Source organism: Antechinus flavipes, chromosome 1, assembly GCF_016432865.1.
Source record: "Antechinus flavipes isolate AdamAnt ecotype Samford, QLD, Australia chromosome 1, AdamAnt_v2, whole genome shotgun sequence".
Lineage (NCBI taxonomy): Eukaryota > Metazoa > Chordata > Mammalia > Dasyuromorphia > Dasyuridae > Antechinus > Antechinus flavipes.
Window position 1 is genome coordinate 233,671,821 of NC_067398.1, and position 22,303 is coordinate 233,694,123.

The window sequence follows — 22,303 nt, forward strand, 5'->3', positions numbered from 1 at the left end:
TAGCACCTAATCTTAATTATAGAGATTTATTAATATCCATAACAGTGATCTATAAAAGACAGAATCTGCATTTTCCCAGAGTAAATGCAATGGGCAGAAATCTACCCATTTCCCTAAACTTGGGATTTCTTTATTGTCTGATTAGATCTTAGTTTTCCTGGTTGGAAAAATCTTGCCCAAGAGTTCACCCTCTGATGGATTTCTGGATGAGGAAATAGAAAAGGGGAAAAATGTTGGTCTTACTCAGTGATTAATTATTAAATACAATTAAACAAATTGTACTTGTTTACAATTTTTTCTTATAATATAATTGCAATTACAATTACAAATAAAACAAATTAAAAACAATTAAAAATACAAAAGAGAAATAATCATTTCTTTCAGGTTGCAGAAAACAATATTTTTTATTTTGTTTCATTTTTCATACCGAAGGGTCAAATGAATAACTAGTATTGTGATATTTTGACCACATATTTTAAAGTAATTTCCATTGTTTTTTCTTGTTCCACTTGAAGAATTACTAGATGCCCTAAACATGAATAATTGCAATTTATAAGCAAGATATTACACCTCTTTTTTCTTTTGCCTGTCTTTTTAGTGCACCATCTTCACCAGCTTCTGGAAAATCCCAGTGGAAGTCAACTGATGCAGATGAATTGTGTGTAACAAAAAACAAGCCAAACATCCAAGATGGAATTCAGGTTCTTGGAAGTATATCAGCCTCCAACCGTACCAAATTCAGGGCAAAAGATGAAGATTCAGATAAAATCCTTCGTCAGTTACTGGGGAAAGAAATTTCAGAGAATGTTTGTACCCAGGAAAAGCTGTCCTTAGAATTCCAGGATGCTCAGACTTCCTCAAGGAATATGAAAAAGATTCCACCAGAGAAGAGAGAGCTGAAACTTGCTCGACTGAGACAACTGATGCAGAGATCACTGAGCGAGTCTGATACAGATTCAAATTCAGAGGACCTCAAAAATACTCCTGTGCGAAGGACTGATAAACCAAGGCCCCAGCCCATTGTAGAAAGTGTGGAAAGTGCTGAAAGTCTACACCTGATGATTAAAAAACATACCTTGGCCACAGGACGCAGGTTTCCTTTTAGCATCAGGGCCTCTAAGTCTGTGGATGGCCATAGCCCATCTCCTACTTCAGAAAGTAGTGATCTGGACTTAGAAACCCAATATGCAACATCTGGGAGTACATCTCAGGGCCAGTCACCTGGGGACATCACACAGTCTACTCCTGATAGTACTACTGCTCAAAAGGTTGCAACTAGCCCCAAAAGTGCCCTCAAGTCTCCATCTTCCAAGCGCCGAACTTCCCAAAACTTGAAACTTCGAGTAACCTTTGAGGAGCCAGTGGTACAGGTGGAGCAAACTGAGCTTGAACCTAATGGAGAAAAGGACAAAGAGCGGGGTAAGGTCCTTCAGCGACTTCCCCCAAATAACGAGACAGGTGACCAACTGAAAAGACCATTTGGAACTTTCAGGTCCATAATGGAGACACTAAGTGGCAACCAGAACAATAACAATAACTATCAGACAGTAAACCAGACCAAGACCTCATCAACACTACCCTTTACCTCACTAGGAAGGAAAGCTGCAGACACCAAGGGAAATTCAGTGACCTCTACTAGCAAAGGAAAGAATAAGGCAGTGAGTGTTATATGGAAAATCTCTTTTACTAATTAATGTCTTGTTTCAGCATGGAGCAGATTTTTGTCCTGTGTCACATTAAGGGAATCCTTAAAGAGTTTCAGCATAAGTAGAGAAAAACATAACACTAAATTCATGCTTTGTTTGAATTTTTTATGTCTTTTTTAGCAAATATTCTGAAAGAGCAAGTAAATTCATCAGAAATCAGATTCAGATTCTCCAGTCTACTGAAATGACTTGATTCCAGGGAAGTTATAGTTTTATTCTCCAAAATGTCATACATTCAATTTATTTCTACAAACATTTATTAAAAGCTTCTTGGGTGCAGAGCAGTGTGACAGCTACTAGAAAAGATATCAAACTTAAATATGACATTTCTTAGCTTTATGAAACTTATAATCTAAATTGCCCATCCATGAAAACTGTCTTCTTGATACTGATTCCTCCCTTACATGACCAATTGACTCTTAAGTCCAATCAATGAGAACACAAGTAGAAATCTATTTTTTAAGGAATAGTCTATCAAAGTTAGGTATAACTTTTGAGGAAATATATAGATATACTCTCTCATTAATATATTCAACATGTATTAATAAATATACAATTGTGAATACCATATTTGTTTTTATTATATTATTTATTTTATATATGTCTTGTTATATAAGTTTGTGTATGTGTGTATATATACATACACGTATATCTTCCTAAAGTGCCTGAATTAATGTGGAATTGCAATAATGATCTCCAACCTGAATTTTAGAGATTATGTTAAAAACAAATATGTTGTAATATAGAGTATCCTAAAAGAGTTAAGTCAGTTCTAAGCTATTTAAACTTAATAAGTTAGGCTTTAAACTGCACTAAGGCTTTTGGGATACATAATTGTGTGAGAATAGATTCTTATTATACATGTTTTGTTACAGAAGAGACTACAGAGAAATAAAAGTTTGAGATCTTGAACATTCTATTAGAAAACATTCTCCCAACTCGCTATGTATACCCCCTGAAGAGGGACAAAAAGCTAAAATGAAATTCAAGCAAAACAACCAATTTGTAATAACAGAAAGTCTAGAGAGCACATACAACTGAAATCAGCCAGACTTAATTTGAGATTCTGGTACAGATACTTATGCTGCTCACATTCATGTGGTACGAAATCAATCCACTAGTTAGTGTTTTACCTTCTGTCTTATCCTTGATCAATTTGATGGGAGTACTCATAAGGACTGAAGTGTCCTAAGGGGAGAAGTCTAAAAGTAACAGGGGTACCAAAGGGGAGGACACACAAGGAAAAAGTAGGCAATCAAATGATCTAAATAATCACTAATTGAATAATCAAATCCTAAATAACTGAATGTTGGCTTTCCAAATTATTGTTTAAATCAAAGGACTACTAAATTTGTTAGTAATGAATTGAACTGCATTAACTATTATTCTAGATAATCCATTGGCTGTAGCTTGGATGGTCTCTTAAGGTGAACATTGGTACATCATGTGGTATTGTCCTGGTAATGGAATTTTTCTTGGATTTTATTTATGTGGAATAATAACACATTCTTTGAAATAGCCTCAAACAGACTTTTGCCTTTATCTAAATATTGTATCAAAACTTAAGTCATTTTAAAATTATATTTTATCCTAATAACTTCTAGGTTTGTGTCCCTCGGTAGTAAATAATAAAAATCTCCTGTTTACAATATGAAGCATGTGCCTCCTGCCCTTTCAACTTTGTGTATCACTTTCAAATCTCCTTGAGTTTTGTGCATGTGCTCACATCATTGCATGTTTTCACTGACTTTGACATTATACTTCTCTAGGGGACTCACAGCAGCAGCTGTACCAATCTTTCCTCTAACTTGCTGCTTGAAGAACACCTGCGTAACTATGCATGGTATGTGCATCATGAAATGAGATAACCCACTTTTCTTTTGCTTAATTTTGAATTGCATGAGCTCTTAACAAATCTTCCTGGTCCTCATTTGCTCAGAAGCTGGTGCCAGAGAAAGGTCGATGACAACCATCCCAGTCCCTCTAAACAAATGTATAATTGCCTATCAAGTTTTGATCAAGCTTGAAAATGATCGATCAAAGAGGCTTAGTTGAGGCCGTCAGCAGGCACAGGCGGCACAAAAGCAGCAGCCTGGTTCGTAAATCATCTCTGTTGCTTCGTTGCTTTTGGCATAACTTTCAGTCTCTGATGAAAGGGAGTCAAGGGCCAGATGAGTATGGAAATTAAATTTCCTGTCGTGCACAAAGTAAACCAGCCTCGAGTCAGAACCAGAACTTTCAAAAAAGGCAATGTTTATTTGATTGCCAATTAAAGATTGGAAGTGTTCTTTCTCACCATGATGCTATCTTAAGGAGCAACAAGACCTTTGTTGTATTAAAGTGTTTGTTTTTTCCAATTTTTTTTTCTGGATCATTGATTTTAAAGTTGTAGAGTGCTTCCAGTAGGGAAACTTCCTGCACTAATGTAGATCCTCAACAATTCTGCAGTTTAGTCTTAAAGTTACCTGGGGTATTAATTGACTTGTTCAAGGTCAAGCAGACAATGTGTATCAGAAGTAGGACTTAAATACTAGTCTTCCTGACTCCAAGGCCGGTTCCCAAGGGATCCATACCATAATACTTAACCTCTTTTGTTTATATTAAGATAATGAATCAAACCATAAAGCTGTAATTCTGGAACGGGATCTCAGAAGTCAACTAGGCCAAATTATCTCACCATTTTTAGACAAGAAACTTTGCCTTACTCTTTGTACTCTTTGATCCAGTGATGGCCTCCTGCTGTTCCACAAGCAAGAAACAACTTCTCACCCTGCACATACCTTTCTGGTCATCCTCCATACCTGGAACACCTTCTCTTCTTCTCCAACTCTGACTTTCTTTAAATCCCAACTGGAATTCTATATCTTTTATTGAAAGCCTCCTTCTAACTCTAAGTACCTTCCCTCTGTTAATTATTTCCTTTTTATCCTGTACATAGTTTACTATATATTTGTTTGCATATTGTTTCTTTGTTAACTTGTAAGCTCCTTGAGGATAAGGAATAATTTTTGCCTGTTTTTGTAACCCCAGTGTTTTTAGCACAGTGCCTGTTACATAGTAGATGATTAATAAATATTGGTTGATTGACTGAAGCTGACGCTAAGCATACAACCAAGAAACATTGATTAATCACAATGTGCCAGACACTTTTTATAATAAAAAAGAAAAATATCCCATAAGAAATATTTGTGATCAAAATACATGTGTTCTTATAAGAGATGAGATTCACTCTTCCAAAAAAAAATGTTTGAAGGAAAGAAAAATGTTTACAATTCTATCCATTGTGACTCTGTCACCTCCTGGTGTCTGGAAATCCAGAAAATATTCATTGTAGTTCCAACTCCTTGGAAAAAGGCCCAGTTTCTCTATATCAACAGAAATGAAGAGAGATATGAAGAGCAAGGGAGGAAAGATAAAGCATTTCCCAGACATTATACATCATTCTCTATGCTAAATTATTCCTCAGTTCCCATCTGGACTCTTGATTCTTAAGGGATTCATTTCAGCCTTTAAGCTTCCTTTTACTTAGAAAATTGAAGGAATGGTTTTCTCATCTCCATAGCTGGAACTATTAGAAAAGGATGAGTTAGAGTCTTATGACTGAATCTTAAACAAAAGAAAGAATTTCCCAAGCTTGTTCTTAGAATCCCACTGAAGGAAAGGAAACATTGCCTTAGATACACGGTAGGGGAAGCTTTGTGTTCCAAGATGAAATGTAGATTTTTCAGAGAAGTTCAAGCCAGAGTGGGGAATTGAGAAAGAATAAATCAAATGATTAATTCACTTCTCAGCTTCATTTTTGCCTGTGAACACCTGTCCAAGGCAGCAGGAAGAAATATCTACTCTCCATCCTAGTAATGTGCCTCAGGCCTAAGGGCCTCAGATGATAGCGAAAATAGCTGCAGTTAATGAAAGCCTTCTGGATTTCCTTAGTAAATTTTTCTGAATTAAAAAAAAAATTCCTATAGATTTAGAAAGCCAGAACAAGACTTGTTACTATTTTCTCTTGACTTGGTAGTGGACATAAATAATGTATGAAATACCACCTAATTGGGTGATTAGCTTGATTTGTAAGAGAAGGAAGGGAAGCTGGAGAAAAGCAGCTTTAAAACTTGGATTTCCCTACAATGAAGCCCAATCTGTAGTCAATATAGTGAAAATCTTTACTGTGCTCATGAGGAATTATGAGTTGGAGACCCTGTACCAGGAGTACACTTGATTTGGACTTGATGTTCCCAAGAACCTCTCTGTTAAAAGAAGAAATGGATACTCCATATCAAACTATTAAAAGAACAGCATACATAATTAAAAGGAATGTCAATTCCATGGGGAGGTTTTTGTTTGTTATTTTTTTTTTTAATTTCTCACAGCTTGAGAAAAGAGGAAAAATTTTTTCTTTACCCTTTAGAATTCTATTCAATTTTACAACTGAATAACTACAGTATGATTCAATTGTAGAGAATGACTTTTACAATGAGCAGATAAATCTTTTTTTGTGTTGTTTTTAAAAGAACAAGTTAGCTTTGTAATATTACAATTTGAAAGGAATGTTGGCAATTACCTTTTTGTTCAAATACCAGTGAAACATTGATTTAATACACTTTAAGTCAGTCTGTGACCTATAACACATTAAAGTGAGCACCAATTCCTGTTACTTATAAGTTTAATATTAAACGTTGGCCACTAGATTTCTTTCTATCTTGAGGGAACAACTTCAGTGTCATATCCAATGATTTAATATTCAAAAATCCCTCATCCCAGCACCAAGCAGTTAATTGTGCAATATTTTTAAAGCATTTTCATGAAGCAGTGGGCATCATGGGATGCAGTCAGTTTTCCTGCCAATAAATTAACCACACTGAGAATTAGGGATCCAGAGCTAAAACTAAGGCTATCCAGTGTTATTTTTATATTTCAAAGTCTAATCAACAGAAATTCAAGAAAGGGGTGATGATTTGAGGGCATCAGGAAGTCCTCTACTGATACACACCAGAGTTATACTTACATATAAATAAATATATACATATTCATATAATGAATAAAGTATTGTGAGAAAAATTCAATTAAAAGTAGATAAAAATATAGTGGTTTGGGAGGATCATGGAAAAGACTAGAATGAGGGCATGGCTAAAATATCTTTCCCTTGCATATTTTAGGAAAAGTATCATTCGCAAAAGGTGACGCCAGTCCTACTGAACAAGCTTGTCTTTGCTTTGATAGCAACATCAAATTGCCTGATAGAGGTATTTGGTGATAGTGACCCATTTTTTTTAATTCTTAATTGAGACCCATCTAGTGTAATTACTGTCCCATATTCCCATTTAATGTTTGTTTTTTCTCTTAATATTTGACTCTCAGAAGACAAGAAAAAAGAAAAGCTGATGCTAGACATCTACATCACTTTTCCAGAACCCTCAACTGGGACATTTTTTAATTCAACATCACCTTAGGTCTATCATCTACAACTTCTAAATCTATAATCCTTTCTAATAATCACTGATGATAATCAAATAATGATCCAAGATACTGGAAAAAGTACACAGAATTGTGGACTCAAAGAACCTTCAAGGTGGAAGGGACCTTAGAAGGCATCTTCCAACCTACATTTGAATTTTAAAATCCCTCTATAACTTTCCTAACACATGGCTGTCCAGTCTTCACCTAAAGAATTTCAATAATAGACAGCTTACCATCTCTGAAAATGGACCATTCCATTTTTCAAAGTTTTAATTACATTTATTCCAAAATCTTCCTGTGCTGATCTGGTCTTCCTGCTCTCTCCACATTGTTTTTAGCTTCAGAAGTCTCCTTTCCCTCCTGAGGAATGGGGCGCAGGACACTATAGTTTGTCTTTGGGCTAAAAGTTAAAAAACAAAAGTATTCATTGTGCCTCTCCCTTAATGCCGGAATCCATTCAGTTAAAACTGACCTTATACATAGAATTCCACACACTTATCCACACAAGCCATGTCAGGCTGCCACAAACATCCCTTTCCTACAATCCCTTATGAAGGGACTGTAATTGAGTCACTTATCTTTTCTAAAATTCTAATCTATAGGAATGAGTTCAGTGAGACTGTGTCCAGCTACATCCTAATGAGGTGATTTTACACAGATCATAGCTACTTTACTGGATTTCATTGAAGAACAGCTGTCAACTGAAGCCAAATGGAGTGATAATCTTTCCCTCTATTTGCGCAGATTGTAATACTTCTCCTCCCATATGATTCTTGTCCATGTCTATAAATAAATCATATTATATGTGTGTGTTTGTGAGGGGTTCACCCAATGTGTCTTCTTGTATTTCTCTTGCAAATGCATGAGTACCAGACAAGCACAAGGTTAATCTTATCTATAATCTGTTGCTTTCAAAAGGGATACAAGCTCATGCATGTCTTTTTTCCCTAAATATGTATCTCTCTGATATCTTTTAATTAGTAATATAATATCTTTTAATTAGTAAAATATTCCAATTCATTATGCCTCTCTGGACTGTCCTTTGGGGATCCTGAAATTCTGATTTCTCAGGTCCTTGATTCTCAGTCATGTGGTATCATAGAGGGAAATTAGTTTTGAAAAGATGGTATTTATTGTCAAGGCAAAGCTTGAAATCATCGTGTAGCAGTTTTTATAAACACAATCCAACAATCTCTATATTCAATCATTAGCCTATTCTCTGTATACCTGTAGCATCTTTCTAATATATATATACTATATATACTAGTGAATTATTTCTGTGAATTTCATGTCATACTTGACAAAAGACTCGTCTTTAAACACTTACTTCCCAAGTGACAATTATGCCAAACCCTTGAGCAATTATGGCTCTCTTGGGGAGTTCTACAGTTTTCTGGGACATAATGCAATAAGCACAATGTCAAGTACAAATAAGAACATTTGATGAGCTTTACCAACTATAAGGAATCCCTATTCTACTGAATTTTGCATCCTTTATGGCACTGGCAAACTTGTTTGACAAGCATACACTTCTAGGTTTACTTCAATTAGTATTTATAATCATACAGTTGTAGAAGAAAGTTCTGTTGAATCAGGAAATTTTCTATGATTTTGACAAATATATGTGTGGAAACCAAATCTTTAAAAGTCCTTTTTTTTTTTTTACTCTCTGTATCTCTGACTTTTGCTGTCTGCCTGTGAGTGTCTCTGCATCTCTATTTCTGTCTGTCTCTCTCCTTTTGTTTTCTTTTTTGTTCTTTTCTTCCTCTTCTATAACCTCTTCCATTTCTGGCCCAATTTGTTAGTTAGCCTGGCGCCTTCCTTCCAACCCTCAAGGGCTTATTATATTGGCGCTGAAATTGGTGAAGATACCCCACTTGCTTTTGCCATTTTTCAGTACTCTAAACTCAAGTGATCCATCAGCCTCAACCTCCCCAATAAGAAAAATTACGGGCCTATCCCACCATGTCCTACAGATGATTTTTCCTTAAAAACTATTAAAAACTGTTCTAAATGTCTCAGATGACTAAAGACTTGCCTTTTGCATAACTTCCTGCTGACAATATATGAAAGCCAAGGCATGAATAGCAACAGGCATCAAAGAATCATGGAAACTATTCCTACTTGGATCAATACTATACCATTGAAGATTTTTTTTTCTGCTCTGAATCTCCTACTGTAATTACTAACTAAAATTCTCTTTTGTAAAATGTCAGTCTTGAATTTGATGTATAACCCCTGCCTATGTCAGCTGTGTCCTATTACAATAGGAGATAACTTTTTCAGAAGAGAGCCTCGAAGGGTGTATTTTTTCTGTGAAACTTTTTTGTTCTGACTTTAACAAATGTCTTAAATAAAATGGTCATTTCCATATACATACTATAATAAAATAATTGGGATTATAGCTTTTCTTTTAGCAAGTAAAGCTTGCTTTTCTTTTAGATATAAAACAAATTCAGTTACAGTTTTCAAAAAGTATTCTACTTATCCACAATTCTTTCAAGACTTCCTCTTTTTCTGTGCATTTTAAAGATCATTTAATCATCCTCTTTTTTATTTTTCTTTTAATTTTTACTACATAATTCTTACCATTCTTTTCTTCACACCAACTTCCATATCAGAAAGAAACAAAACTCTTATAACAGATATGTATAGTCAAAGAAAACAAAAATCAGCCTTGTCCAAAAACTTTGTCTAAGTGTGCATGTTAAGTCCATCAGCATTCTGTCAAGAGATAGATAATATACTTCCTTATCAATTATTTGGAAACCCTGGTTGATTATTGTATTGTTTTAGAGTTCTCTGTCTTTCAATTTTTTCTTTATAATGTCACTATAGAAAACATTTTCCTGGTTCACTTTATATCAGTTCAAACAGAGTTTTCTAGGTTTCCCTGATACCATATAAATTTTGTAATTGCTTATGACACAATAATATTCCCTTATATTTATCTATATATATAATAAATTGTTTATCCAGTTCTCTATTGATGGTCATCTTTCAGTTTTTAGTTCTTTGACTCTTCAAAAAGAGCTACTAAAAATATCTGTGCACATACCACTGTAATGGTATCACAGTTCAATGATTTTTTAAACTAGTTCCAAATTGTTTTTCACAATAGCTGCATCAAGAATCCATAGCTCCACCAACTATTCATTAAGGGTGCCTCTTTTCCAAAAACATCCCCAACAATTACCATTTTTCTTTTTTTTTTTTTTGTCTTCTTTCCTAAACTGATAGGTTTGAAATAGAATCTTGGATTTGCTTTAATTTGCATTTTTCTAAACATTAACAATTTTTAAGCATTTTTATGTTTACTGATAGATTAGATTTTTTCTTTTGAAAGCTATCTGTTGGGGCATCTAGATGGTGTAGTAGATGTCAGGAGGACCCTGAGTTCAAATCTGACCTCAGGCACTTAATACTTCTTAGCTGTGTGACCCTGGGCAAGTCACTTAACCTCCTTAATTGACTCAGGGGACAAAAAATACTGTTCACACACTTTGATAACTTCTTTCCTGAGGAATGCCTCTTGTTCTCATAAATTTGAATATGTTCCTATATGTTCTAAATATAAGACTTATATAAGAGAAACTTATTACAGAGATTTCTCCCCCAATTATGTTTCCCTTATAATTTCATGCATTAGTTTGTGTGAAAACTTTTAAAATTTTATGTAATCAAAACTGCCCGATTTATTTTCTGTGATTCTCTCTATCTCTTGTTTAGTCATAAACTAATCCAGAACCCTAACCACATATCTGAAAGGTATTGTTTTTGTTTTCCTCTAATTCATTTATGTTCTCACTTTTTCTTTCTAAATTTCATATTTATTTGGAACTTGTCTGAATACATGATTTGAAATATTATTCTATACCTAATTTCTACCTGTTTTCCAGTTTTCCCAGCAACTTTTGTTGAATAATGAACCCCCTTATTCCAGCAGCAAAAGTTTTGAGATTTAGCAAACACAATGTAACTGTGTTCCAATATTTTTGTAAATTGTTATTTGATTTGTCCAGGTGATAAATCTCTTTTTTAAACCAGTACCAAATCATTTCAGTGATTATTGTTTTGTGGTATAGTTTTTTATCTGAAACTGCTAAACTTCCTTCTTTATCAGCTTTTAGCTACTTAATATTCTTGATTAATATTTTTTGTTCCTTCAGATGAATTTTTTTTACTAGCTCTATAAAATGATCCTTTAGTAATTTGAAAGATAGGACATTAATTGAGTAAATCAATTTAGGTAATATTGTCATTTTTATTCTACAGGTAGGGCTTACTCATGAGTAATTAATATGGTTTCAGTTATTTACACCTTTTTTATTATTTCTGTAAAGAGCTTTTTGTAGTTATATTCAAATTGTTCCTAGATGTGTATTGGTAGATTCCCTAATAGTTTACCTATTGTAGTTAATGTGAATAGAATTTCTCTTCTGAAATGTTATTTATTTATACGAATTTATTTTCTTTCCCATAATTTTCTAGAGCTATTATGTTTTTTTCATGTTCAAACTTTTTATTATTATTATTATTATAGATTTTTATTGACAAAACATATGCATTAGTGTGGCCTGCTATGTTTAAAATTTTCATAAATTGAAACAAATTTGCATTCCTGTAATTAATCAAACCTGGTGTATATTTATTATAAACTTTGTTAATATTTAATATTTTTCTAGTGATGTTCATTAAGAGTAGTCTATATTTTCTTTTTCTGTTTTAATCTGTTAGCTTTAAATATCAAGACCATATCTGTGTCATAGAATTTGAAAGATCCCTTATTTTCTTATTTATATGTAAAATAAGAATTAATTTGTTTTTTGAATGTCTGGTAGAAATTAATTGTAAATCTACCTGGCTCATTCTCTTGTAGCTTCACTTAAGTTTGGGTTTTGACTCCTTCACTGTTTCCTTCTTCATGTCTCTGTTCTGAGCTTCTACAAGTTGCTGATAGTCTTTTGTGAAATCCTAGAACAGATGAAGCAACTTATAACTTTTTCCTCTTTGTTTTTTCAATCATTGTTCCTTCTGGTGCATTTTAAGAGCTTTTGCCAGGGTATTTGTGAGGCATTACTGCCATCTTTCCCTAAGTCTTCTGTCAAATGTTATTTGCTTATTTTTGATCAATAGCAAGCACAGGGATCTTGAGACTTTTCAGTTCTTTGTGTTACTATAAATGTGTAGTCTTCTCTATAATATTTTTTGTGAAAGCTTCCATTCTCATCAAAAATATCCTCATTATACATGTACATTATTCTCAGGAATTTTTAGATGCAAAAAATTGATATTTTCTTTATTCCCTTTTTTCCAGAAACAACAGAATCCATGATTTTGTCCCAAAGCATGCCTACTTCTCTTTCAGATATATTTAGAATCCATCTTTCACCATCCTCAAAACTGTGTTGCCTTGAGCACATAAATCTTCTTTATTTATTTGGTCTAGTATAGTTGCTCAAACACAAAATATTTTTGTTTTCTTTCCATTTCTACTTCCACATGAAATATGCTGAAGACTATAATGTTAGAGTTTAAATGTGATTATTCCTCTGTCATTCATGTAGAAACAGGTTTGTTAGCTATCCCTTGGCTGTTGTTCAATTCATTGTCCTTTCAGATTCATTTTTAAATGCTCACAAACTATTTGACTTAATTGGACCTCTCACGGAATTATTATAAGCTTGTTTTTCCTTCATTGCTTCTTATTGTTCCTTAGAGCAATACTATTCATAACTTTCTGCAGTGTTCTTCCATAAGATTTTATAAATGAGTTTATATTCTAAAATGATGTTTCCTTGGCTGCTGTAGCTCCCTACCTAGCAAAGAGAGCCAGCGTTTCTAGGCAATTTCTTGATTCTCTTGGCTCTCTGGGTGATTGTTTTATTTTTTATTTATTTAATATTCATTTCTATGTCTTTATTTTATCCATTATTCATTTTTAATGCCAATAGCTTGTTAAATAGAAATGTTGGAACTTTGTTAATTGCACATTCTCACTTTTGTTCTTTTAATTTGACATTTCTTTTCATTGTTTGAATGTTCTCTTGCCTTACAGAGAGTTTCAGGTGTCCCATGAAAGATTTCTTATTGCTTTGGCTTTCATGATAAAACAGAATAATAGCAGTTTCACTGACTTCTTTATTTGCCTTTTTGAGAAGAACCTATGAGTCATCCTTTGATTTCACTACAATTTCCTTCTAGTTTCTGAATTTATTTATAGAGAGAATGTTCTACATGATACACTTTGAAAAGCTGCAGACATTGACTCTCTGATCTTTTTCAACATCCCTTTGAGAGAAACAAGAAAAAATTTTCTTATTCCCATTCTATCAGTGAAAACGCTGAGGCTCAAGGCAACTTAAATGACTTGCCTAATATTGTTCCATTAATAAATTGCAGAGATTAGACTTGAATCCAGATCTTCTGCCTCCAACACAAGTTATTCTACTGTACAAGCTTTTCTGGTTAATGACTTGCATTTACCAAACAGTTTAAAATTTGTAAAGTATTGTTTCAAATTCTTCTTAACCTGGTCTCCTTCTACCTTTCCAAGCTTCTTACAGTTTTTTTTCCCATCTTTCCCATAATCCAGCCATGCAGTGCTATTTGCTAATTTTCACATATATTATCTTCCATGTCTAGAATACTCTAACCTCTTCGCTTCCCTGACTTGTTCAAGATTTAGTTCAAATGCCACTTTTTACAGGATACCTTTTTTGGATCCCATAGATGATCCTATGTGATAGAAGCAATATCTTAACTCTTCTTTCCCATACAAGTTATGTTGATTTTTTAATCAGCCCTAGAAATAATGATACAATGAACTCCTTAAAAGTTCATTGACTTTAGAATTAAAGACTCATGCTGCTAATATCACTCCCTCCTGACAAGAATACAAAGCAGCTAGCAACATGATAATACTTGACTGGTGGAACAGAATGGGAGACTCAAGCAAAGAGATTTCACTCAACTGAATTAACTGAAAGTGTCCTCATAACCCATCCTTGTTGAATATCCTCCTTCTGCTACGTCTAAGTAAATGAGTATGAACTACTGGATTGGGATAACCTTTTGAGTGTCTCATTTTGTTTCAATTATTACACTTCCAAGGCTTGAAACAGGCCCAGCTCACAATATCTCCCAGATGGTAGAAGATCTCTAAATTTTCTCTTTTATGTTGTATCTGCCTAATTATTTACACATTGTTTCACATACTAAAATATAATTCTCTGAGGGCAGAGACTGTTATTGCCTTTCTTTGTATCCACAAACTTAGCACAGTGCCTGACTTGATACATCCAAGTTGAGTAATTGATTTCCAATTCTCCCACAATGTGAGCCAGGTTTCCTTGAGAATTTAAGGCTTCACCAGTGACTTTATGCCGTGTAGACATGTCTGAATACTTCTGGTTTCATCTAGATATAGTAGACTGCATTGTTGCTCATATCTAAAGTGGGCTGACTTGAATGTTGATGGAGCTGGAATTCACCTATAAAGTTGGAAAGGTATTTCTAAGACTCAGTGAAATATGTATTGTTGCATAATTCTTGATTTTATTGTTCAAAAAGGAGAAGTTTATATGAAAAAGCAATTTGATCACTGAAACATTTACTGTGCGGTTTATATGAAGACAATTAATTTACATTTGGGTCAAATTGGTTTGAGCTCAGGTTTATTTGGTAACAAACCTAACCACAGATTTACCTAATTTTTGCTATGTGTATTCTTTTCTCCTCAGGCATACTGACATAAATCAGAAAATTGAGAAATCTCAAAGCAAAGAGAGTGTTGATGAGCCAGAACTACAGGAACTCTTCTTGTAATCACACCTCATCATGTCTTACTGCTGACCTTTGGATACAGTTGGAAATCCTTTAAATATCCTTTGGGGAAACAGGACTATGAGAAATAATCCTCATCAGCAAATGAATGGATTATTAGAATGCCTTAAATTTGTAGCAGTTAGACTATATAAGAAATCCTTTTTTACACTATGTGTATATATAACTTGTTTTTAAAGATGTATGGTTTAAAGGCATTACTGAACAAACATAATTTTTTTAAATGATGTAAAGGCTACAACATTACAGACTGTTTGTCTGACCACTGATCCCATTTTGTTTTTATCAGGTGCATGGGTATATAAGAATGCTAATTTGTCTTCTTTTTTCAATGACATAAATTGTTTGGGCTCAGGTCCCTCAAGACCAGTGGTTTTATTTTATTTTTTGTCAAGTATAATTTGTCTGTCATTTCTATTTTTTGTAAAAGGAAATAAAACAATGTTAACAGCCATCTCTAATCTCTGAGTGCCTCCCTTTCCAATAAACTTGTAATATTTGTATTTCTAAAGTACTTTTAGATTATTTCAAGTTTTGACACAAGATATCAATTCAATCCAACAATACTTTTTAATTGTTAATTTTCATTGATCTCTTTATTGCCTTCATTGCTGAATTATATCCTTGCCACTTCCCAACCATTTGATATAATAATGACATTATTATATTATAATTATATAAATAAAATAATATGTGATTATAATAATAATATAATGTAATATAATTTTAAAAAACAAAAACAAAAAAGGACATTGACCAAACCAATCTACATATCAGTCAAGTCTATATTTCCTATGTTCCATACTATAATACCTGACTTCTACCAATAGGAGAAGGAGCTGCATCTCCCAGGTCCAAACTTGATCTTTTTATAATCACATAGCACTTTTTTGTTTTTGTTTTCTTCATTTACATTTATTTTTTGTTCTCTTCTTTTACATTTACATTTATTAAGCAACTGCTTTGTGATGAAATCTACTAGGCCCTAGGTAAACAAAGATTTTTTAAAAGTCCTTGCTCTCAAAAAGAATACATTCTATGAAAAACATATATAACATGATAATTTGAGAAAGAAGAAATAAATGCTAACTGCCCAGTTCAAAAATTTCTCTATATGGAGTCAAGTACTAATATTCATATGTTCCAGTTTTCAAAAAGTGCAATTATCCCTTCTACATTATAGGAGTTAGGAACTCAGCATTCCCATGCTTTGTGTAAAATTTTTTGACCTTTTCACAAGAGAAGAAGTATAAATTATTATAACATTAAAAGACAAAATATGTTGATGTTATAATTAATATATATGCATGTATGCCATGCATATATATATATCATGAATAATATAAAGTTTTCTAAAGTTTTTCTGTGTCATCTGCTGGCTTTTGCACATCATCTGCAGCTTTTGCACATCATCTGTAGCTTCTGCAAAACTCCCCAAAAATTCCCATTTAATTTCTTCTGCCAACCTGCAAAATATCAGAATTGTGATGAAAAAAATCCCAATATGGAAGGTACAAACAATTAGAAAGTCAATTGTTTCTTCCTTCTGGATTCCCCAAATTGGATGGAAAAATACTAATGACACATAAGAATACATCCCTTTCTTGGGCCACTTGGATCTGTTGATAACTTATGACAAGGCGTTTCCTTGTATGTGTGCACTTACCTACTTGTGAATTCTCTGTGTGTCCTCCCTTCTCTTACACACTGTATTTGTGGAATGGTGGACCCTAGATTTTTGTTGTGGTTGTTGCTCCTTGCCTCAGTATGCCATTTCACTAAATGCTTTTGCTTTGAGCTAGTTGTATCCACTGAGACAATTGTCAGGGTCTTATTACCCACTCCCACCTCTACTACACACACATATATAAACACATAAATATGATGGTAGCAGGTAGAAATCAGGGAGAGCTTAAGTAAACTCTTTTACTCTCTGAATGGGAACATTTCTCGCATTTTGTGACATAAAGAAGATTGGACAGAAAAGATGATAGAGGGATGAATCTCACAAACCACTGAGGGGAGGATATATATATTGTGAGCATTATAAAAACAGGGTGGCATTCAGAATGTATTTTTCCTATTCTTTATATGTTCTCTTTTCATCCTTAGATTATATAAACTTAAAAACTACAGAATAAAGAAGAGCAACAAAGATTTTACAAGCCAGTTATGAAAAAGTCCCTGAACAGAGACAGGAAAGTTTGTGTTTGAAAGAAAAAATAATGCCAAATCTCAGGTTAGCTCCTGACAATCCAATTATGCAAGGAAATGGGTGTGTTGTTAGCATGTCAGATATGCCAGTGAATTACCCACTGAGATTCAGGAAGAAAAATATTGTAACAAAGAAGAAAGTAGCAATTGCAGATCAACTTCCCGACAAGATACTGAGTCCTGAGAATAGTGATATCATCAGAGTAACATTATAAAAACTCATTTCTATAATAAATGCATTTCAGATTTAATTGACTAAGATTGACTTATGTTTGCTTAGCAATAGTAATAATAATTTTCCCACAAATTAACATCTATATGCATAATGATATAGTATTTATTTTCCTATACATATAAAATAATTTAAGGGAAAACATTTCTGTCTGTGACTGTTTTGTGAGGAGTGATAGAGAAGAAAGAGAATAAATTTTCTCTTAGCAGAGCTGAGGAGGATAGTAAAATAAAGGTCTACCCCGTGTATAATTATGGACAACAGAGTGAGACACTTCACTCCATTATAAAATATATTAGACAGATGTCAGAATATTTTCAAGTCTAATTTCTTTTCTATGGCTAAAAGGACACATATTGTCAAAGTGCAACACATCAAATTAAGAATATATCTTAGCAGTGATAAGAAGCTCCAATTCCCCATGCCAGATAAGTTGTGTGGATATTATTTATGCTAGTGAGAATATTAGAGTCAACCTTTCAACTCAAATAATATCTATTCTCTTCTTTCCTTCAACTTTACACCCACCACCATATTATTCTTTTTTTCCATCAGCAGGTTTCCAGACTTGATTGTGCTATTCCTATATCTGCCGCTATCTTTCTTTTTCCAACTGTTCATCACCTCTGGGAAAAAGCATAAACCTTGTCCATTCCTCCTCCAATGAGAAACTGGGCTGGTTGTGATTCTTGGAAACTTGAATTCAACTGAGTGGTCTCACAATAAACCTAATACAAAACTGCTTTGTGTACTGTTGCTTAAATGAAGAACATCTGTCATAGCCAAAGACCAAGCTCTGGCCATGTCCTCTATTTGAATGCAAATAGTAACCCCTCTGTGTTAACTCCCCCAATTTACATTTACTTTGACAGTTTGAATGCCCAGAACAGCATGGTCCATGCCTTTATCACACTCCTCCCCAGGTTGAGCATGCTTTGATTATTATCCCTTTATACCAAGCATGCATCCACATTCCCTACCTAGTTCTAATCTACAGTGTGGAATTTTGGGGGCCTGCTTCCAGCCATGTGAAGCCAAGGGGCCTATACTGTATAACAAATAGGAATTCTCTAATTGGCCTCTGAGCTTTCCAAAGGAATGACTCAGGGGTTGCTGAGCCAGAACTCAGTGGGTAGACAAAAGGAGTAACCCATACCTCTGTTACTCCTTTGTATCTGTGAGTGAGGAATGACTACTTTGGGCTGCCTTCCCAGGACTGCTTTGTTTCCCACATTTCTGTGCTGGCTATGAACACACTGTCGACTCTCTTTGTATTCTTTCCTATCTTAGGTGAACTAGTATCCTGAGATGGAATTGTTCACAAAGAGACCTCATGAATTTTAAAAGATCTGAAAGTTCATGGCTTAAGCAGTGATAACAGTGCCCACTATAGTGAACAACACCCATGGAAACGCCTATGTTGTAAGTGGAGAGACACACCAACAGTAATCAGATGGGGAAAGAATGAAGAATGTTTTATTCAATCATTCTTACTATAGTATCTTTAGTAAATGTTTTTGCCAAAAGTAAATTAAATCTATTGTCTGATTATTAATGGAAAACTCACTGGTGGGGTTTTGGGAGCTCCAGTGTTAAGGACTCCCACAGAATCATTCTTAAAGCTGTGATTAAAAATAGCCACTTTCTAAGGAACCCAAACTGTGATGGTGAGTGCCAGGTAAGAGTACAACCTGCGGGGGGGAGGAGGGGAGTTGTTACAAAAGTGAAAAACAAGCTGCTAATTAAAATGATCTTGAAGCTTATCACCTTATTAACTTTTATTAAAATGCCTTTGTACTTCTTTGAAAGGTGAGAAAGAAGAGATAGTCTCAATCTAGGCAATCCCCTATTTAATTGTGTCTTCTAAATTTATTAGTCAGTTGTCTAAAACTAAAAATGTATTTTCTACTAGATAAGATTTAAATAGATTATGTAAATCAATCCATAGAAACCTATCTAATCCATGAAATATTTGGAATATTTTACTAATTTCTTTTGAATATTTCTAATATTGCATATATAACATTGCACTGTAGAAGGTAGAACTTGGGTTGGGGGTTTATCTCTCCCCATCCCTTGTTTAATATAAGGACATTTTGTGGAGGAATTCGGATTTAAGAAGACTTGAATGAAGAGAGGAGGTGGTTTGGCAGATAATGAGATAGAAGGTTGTTACAGAGTGGCCTGGAAGAAGTCAGGGGAAGGAACAGGAGAAAGGAATGGAGAGGAATACAAAGAAATTAGCTTTAGTTTGGAAAATGCAGCCTTAATTTCACCTAAGAACATAAACCCCATCTTTTCCTCCATATCCCAGAATAGTAACAGAGACAGGAACTCTCATAAGAAGAAAGAAAGATTTTCATGAATACCATTACCTTGTTTATTCTTTAATCCTCAGCAACTGCCTGAGAGAAGTCAAACTATCCAGGTCAAGCATTCCCTACCATCTCTAGATGCCCTTTGGGGGAACAAAGGGAAATGGAAGAGGGAATGGAATTTAAGGATTTTAGCATACCTTATCGCACATAAACAGTTTGTAAGCTCATAATTACCTCTCTTTAGAATAGCTAATTCTGAGGTAGGGAATATTAAATTGGATAGAGTAAATATAAAATAAAAAGAAAGAAGATTCCTGTATTATATTTGAACCACCTTTCTGATAGTATAGTAATCTGTGGGAGTGCATAATCATATGTATATATATATATACACACACACACACACACATATGTCCATATATCTATGTGAACATATATGTGTGTTATATACTTTTTGCTTCTTTTACTATTTAATTAAATGGCTTTTGCTTGAATTTATTCTTTGTTTGGATGGCAAAAGAAAAACATCAGTAGGAAGTTGTAAACTGTGTTTTGCTTGCTCCATGCCTAAGATGTATCCTGAACTTGAGTTATTTTGGAGAGATTTAAATATGAGGGGAATTTCAGGTACCACATAGGTTTTTTATAGCAATTAGGCAGTTTCTATCAATGCAACATACAATTTCTCAAAGAAGTAGTTAATGGGGGAAACTCAGGCACTGTGATAAGCACTCTCTACCACAGTGTTTGAGATTCCTTTCCAAAATTGACTTTTGAAGGTAGATTAATATCCATATGGTATAATTAGTAACTTTGCATATAGGGGGAAGAATCTGCAAAACTATTCTTTTCTGCCTCTAAAGCTACTTATTCACTGCTTTTCTTCTCTGCTTCTATTATCTGCTGAAACTGTCACTTTCTGCTATGGTTTCTTTCTTAGATGAGGAGAGTGTTATCCCACTTTTGCTAACTATGCTTAAGTCATGGCCTGGGTTATGCTGACCAAAAATTTTTCATTTCTGAAGAATGATGTGAAGAGTTTCCTCCTGCTATATATCTTAAGCAAACCATGATGTCATATCTAGAAACTGCCTCCCTACTGGCTAATCAGCTACTGTTTCCTTGCTCCTTTGTTTGAGCACTATATAATGTGTAATTTAGAGATACTCAGAGAGAGCAGGTCACCCCTTTCTTAGCTTTTCTCTCTGCCAAACTGCTTAATAAACAGTTTTCCAAGTTATTTCAGTTCTGGATTTTGTTCTCTGCCACATCAATCCTCAACTACTCATGATCCTTCACCTCACATACACAATGATTGTATACTGTTGCCAAATTTTGTCATTTCTACCTCTACATCTCTCATATTTTTCAGCCAATAAATATATGTGATGGCACTGTGCCAAGTACCAGGGATACAAACAAAGCTAAAAGGCCAAAAACTGTTCTTGTCCTTTAGGAAGCCACAGTCTCATTACAGAGATATTATTCAAACAACTGTTTAAAAACAAACTAGATACAGGATAAAATTAAATGATTAATAGGAAGAAGCAGTAGAATTAAGGGGAATTGGGAAATTGTTCCTATAGAAAAATAGGATTTAAATTGAAATTTGAAGGGAATTCAAGAAACTATGATGAGGAGGGAGACCATTCTAGGCTTGAGGAACAGCCAGAGAAAATGCCAAAGTCAGAAAATGGAGAGTCTTGTTTGAGAAACAAGAAGAATACCAGTGTCACTAGATCACAGAGTATGTTGGGAAGGAGGGTATAAATTTTAAGCAGAGTGGAAAAGTAGGGGATGCTATAAAGGGTTCTGAATGACAAACAAAAGCTTCTTGTATTTGATCTTGGAGATGATAGGGGGTTTATGGAGTCAGGGAGCAGAGAAGGAAGAGGAGTTGGTTAACATAGTCAGATCTGCACTTTAGGATAACTGAAAATTTAGTGGTAGACTTTGGAAAGGAGAAAGTTCTAGTAGGGAGAGTAAGCAACAGGCCATTGAAAAAGTCCTGACTTGAGATGACAAGGGTTTATATCATGGTGGTGGCAGTATCAAAAGAGAAAAATGGATTGAGATATTGTTAAAAGTAAAATCAATAGCCTTAGCAATAGACTAGATATGGTGGATTAGAGGAAATAAAACATTAGACTTAGACAGTGAGCTTGGGTGACTGGGAGAATTATGTTGTCTTTGATAGTTATAAAGATGTTCAAAAGGGGGAAGAGTTTGCAATGGAGATGGGGAGAGAGATAATGAGTTCAGTTTCATTCATGTTGAACTTAAAATGCCTTATAGGATATCTGGTTTGAGATTTCTGATAATTACATTTGTAAGACTAGAGATCAACAGAAGGGTAGATACATAGATTTGAGAATCATCAATATAATAATTGAATCCATGGGTACTCATAAAATCACTAAGGGATCAAGTATAGAGATTAAAAAGATGATTTAGAAAAAAAACATGAAGGACACTCATGGTTAGTAATTATGACCAGCATGAAGGGCCAGCAAAATCATCAAGAAATATGT

General features: G+C 34.1%; 1 protein-coding gene across 2 annotated transcripts in view; it reads left to right on the top strand.

The window, feature by feature from the left end:
* Positions 1-15,519, top strand: part of SNCAIP (synuclein alpha interacting protein) — a 199,722-nt gene extending 184,203 nt beyond the window's left edge. The window contains exons 10-12 of one of the 2 annotated variants that reach the window (XM_051997926.1): positions 599-1,658; positions 3,476-3,549; positions 14,906-15,519. In XM_051997926.1, coding sequence (XP_051853886.1) covers positions 599-1,658; positions 3,476-3,549; positions 14,906-14,990 — 1,219 coding nt within the window. In that variant the 3' untranslated portion in view covers positions 14,991-15,519. The remainder of the gene's footprint in view (positions 1-598; positions 1,659-3,475; positions 3,550-14,905) is intronic. The other variant, XM_051997934.1, reaches the window with a different exon arrangement.
* Positions 15,520-22,303: the final 6,784 nt, after the last annotated feature.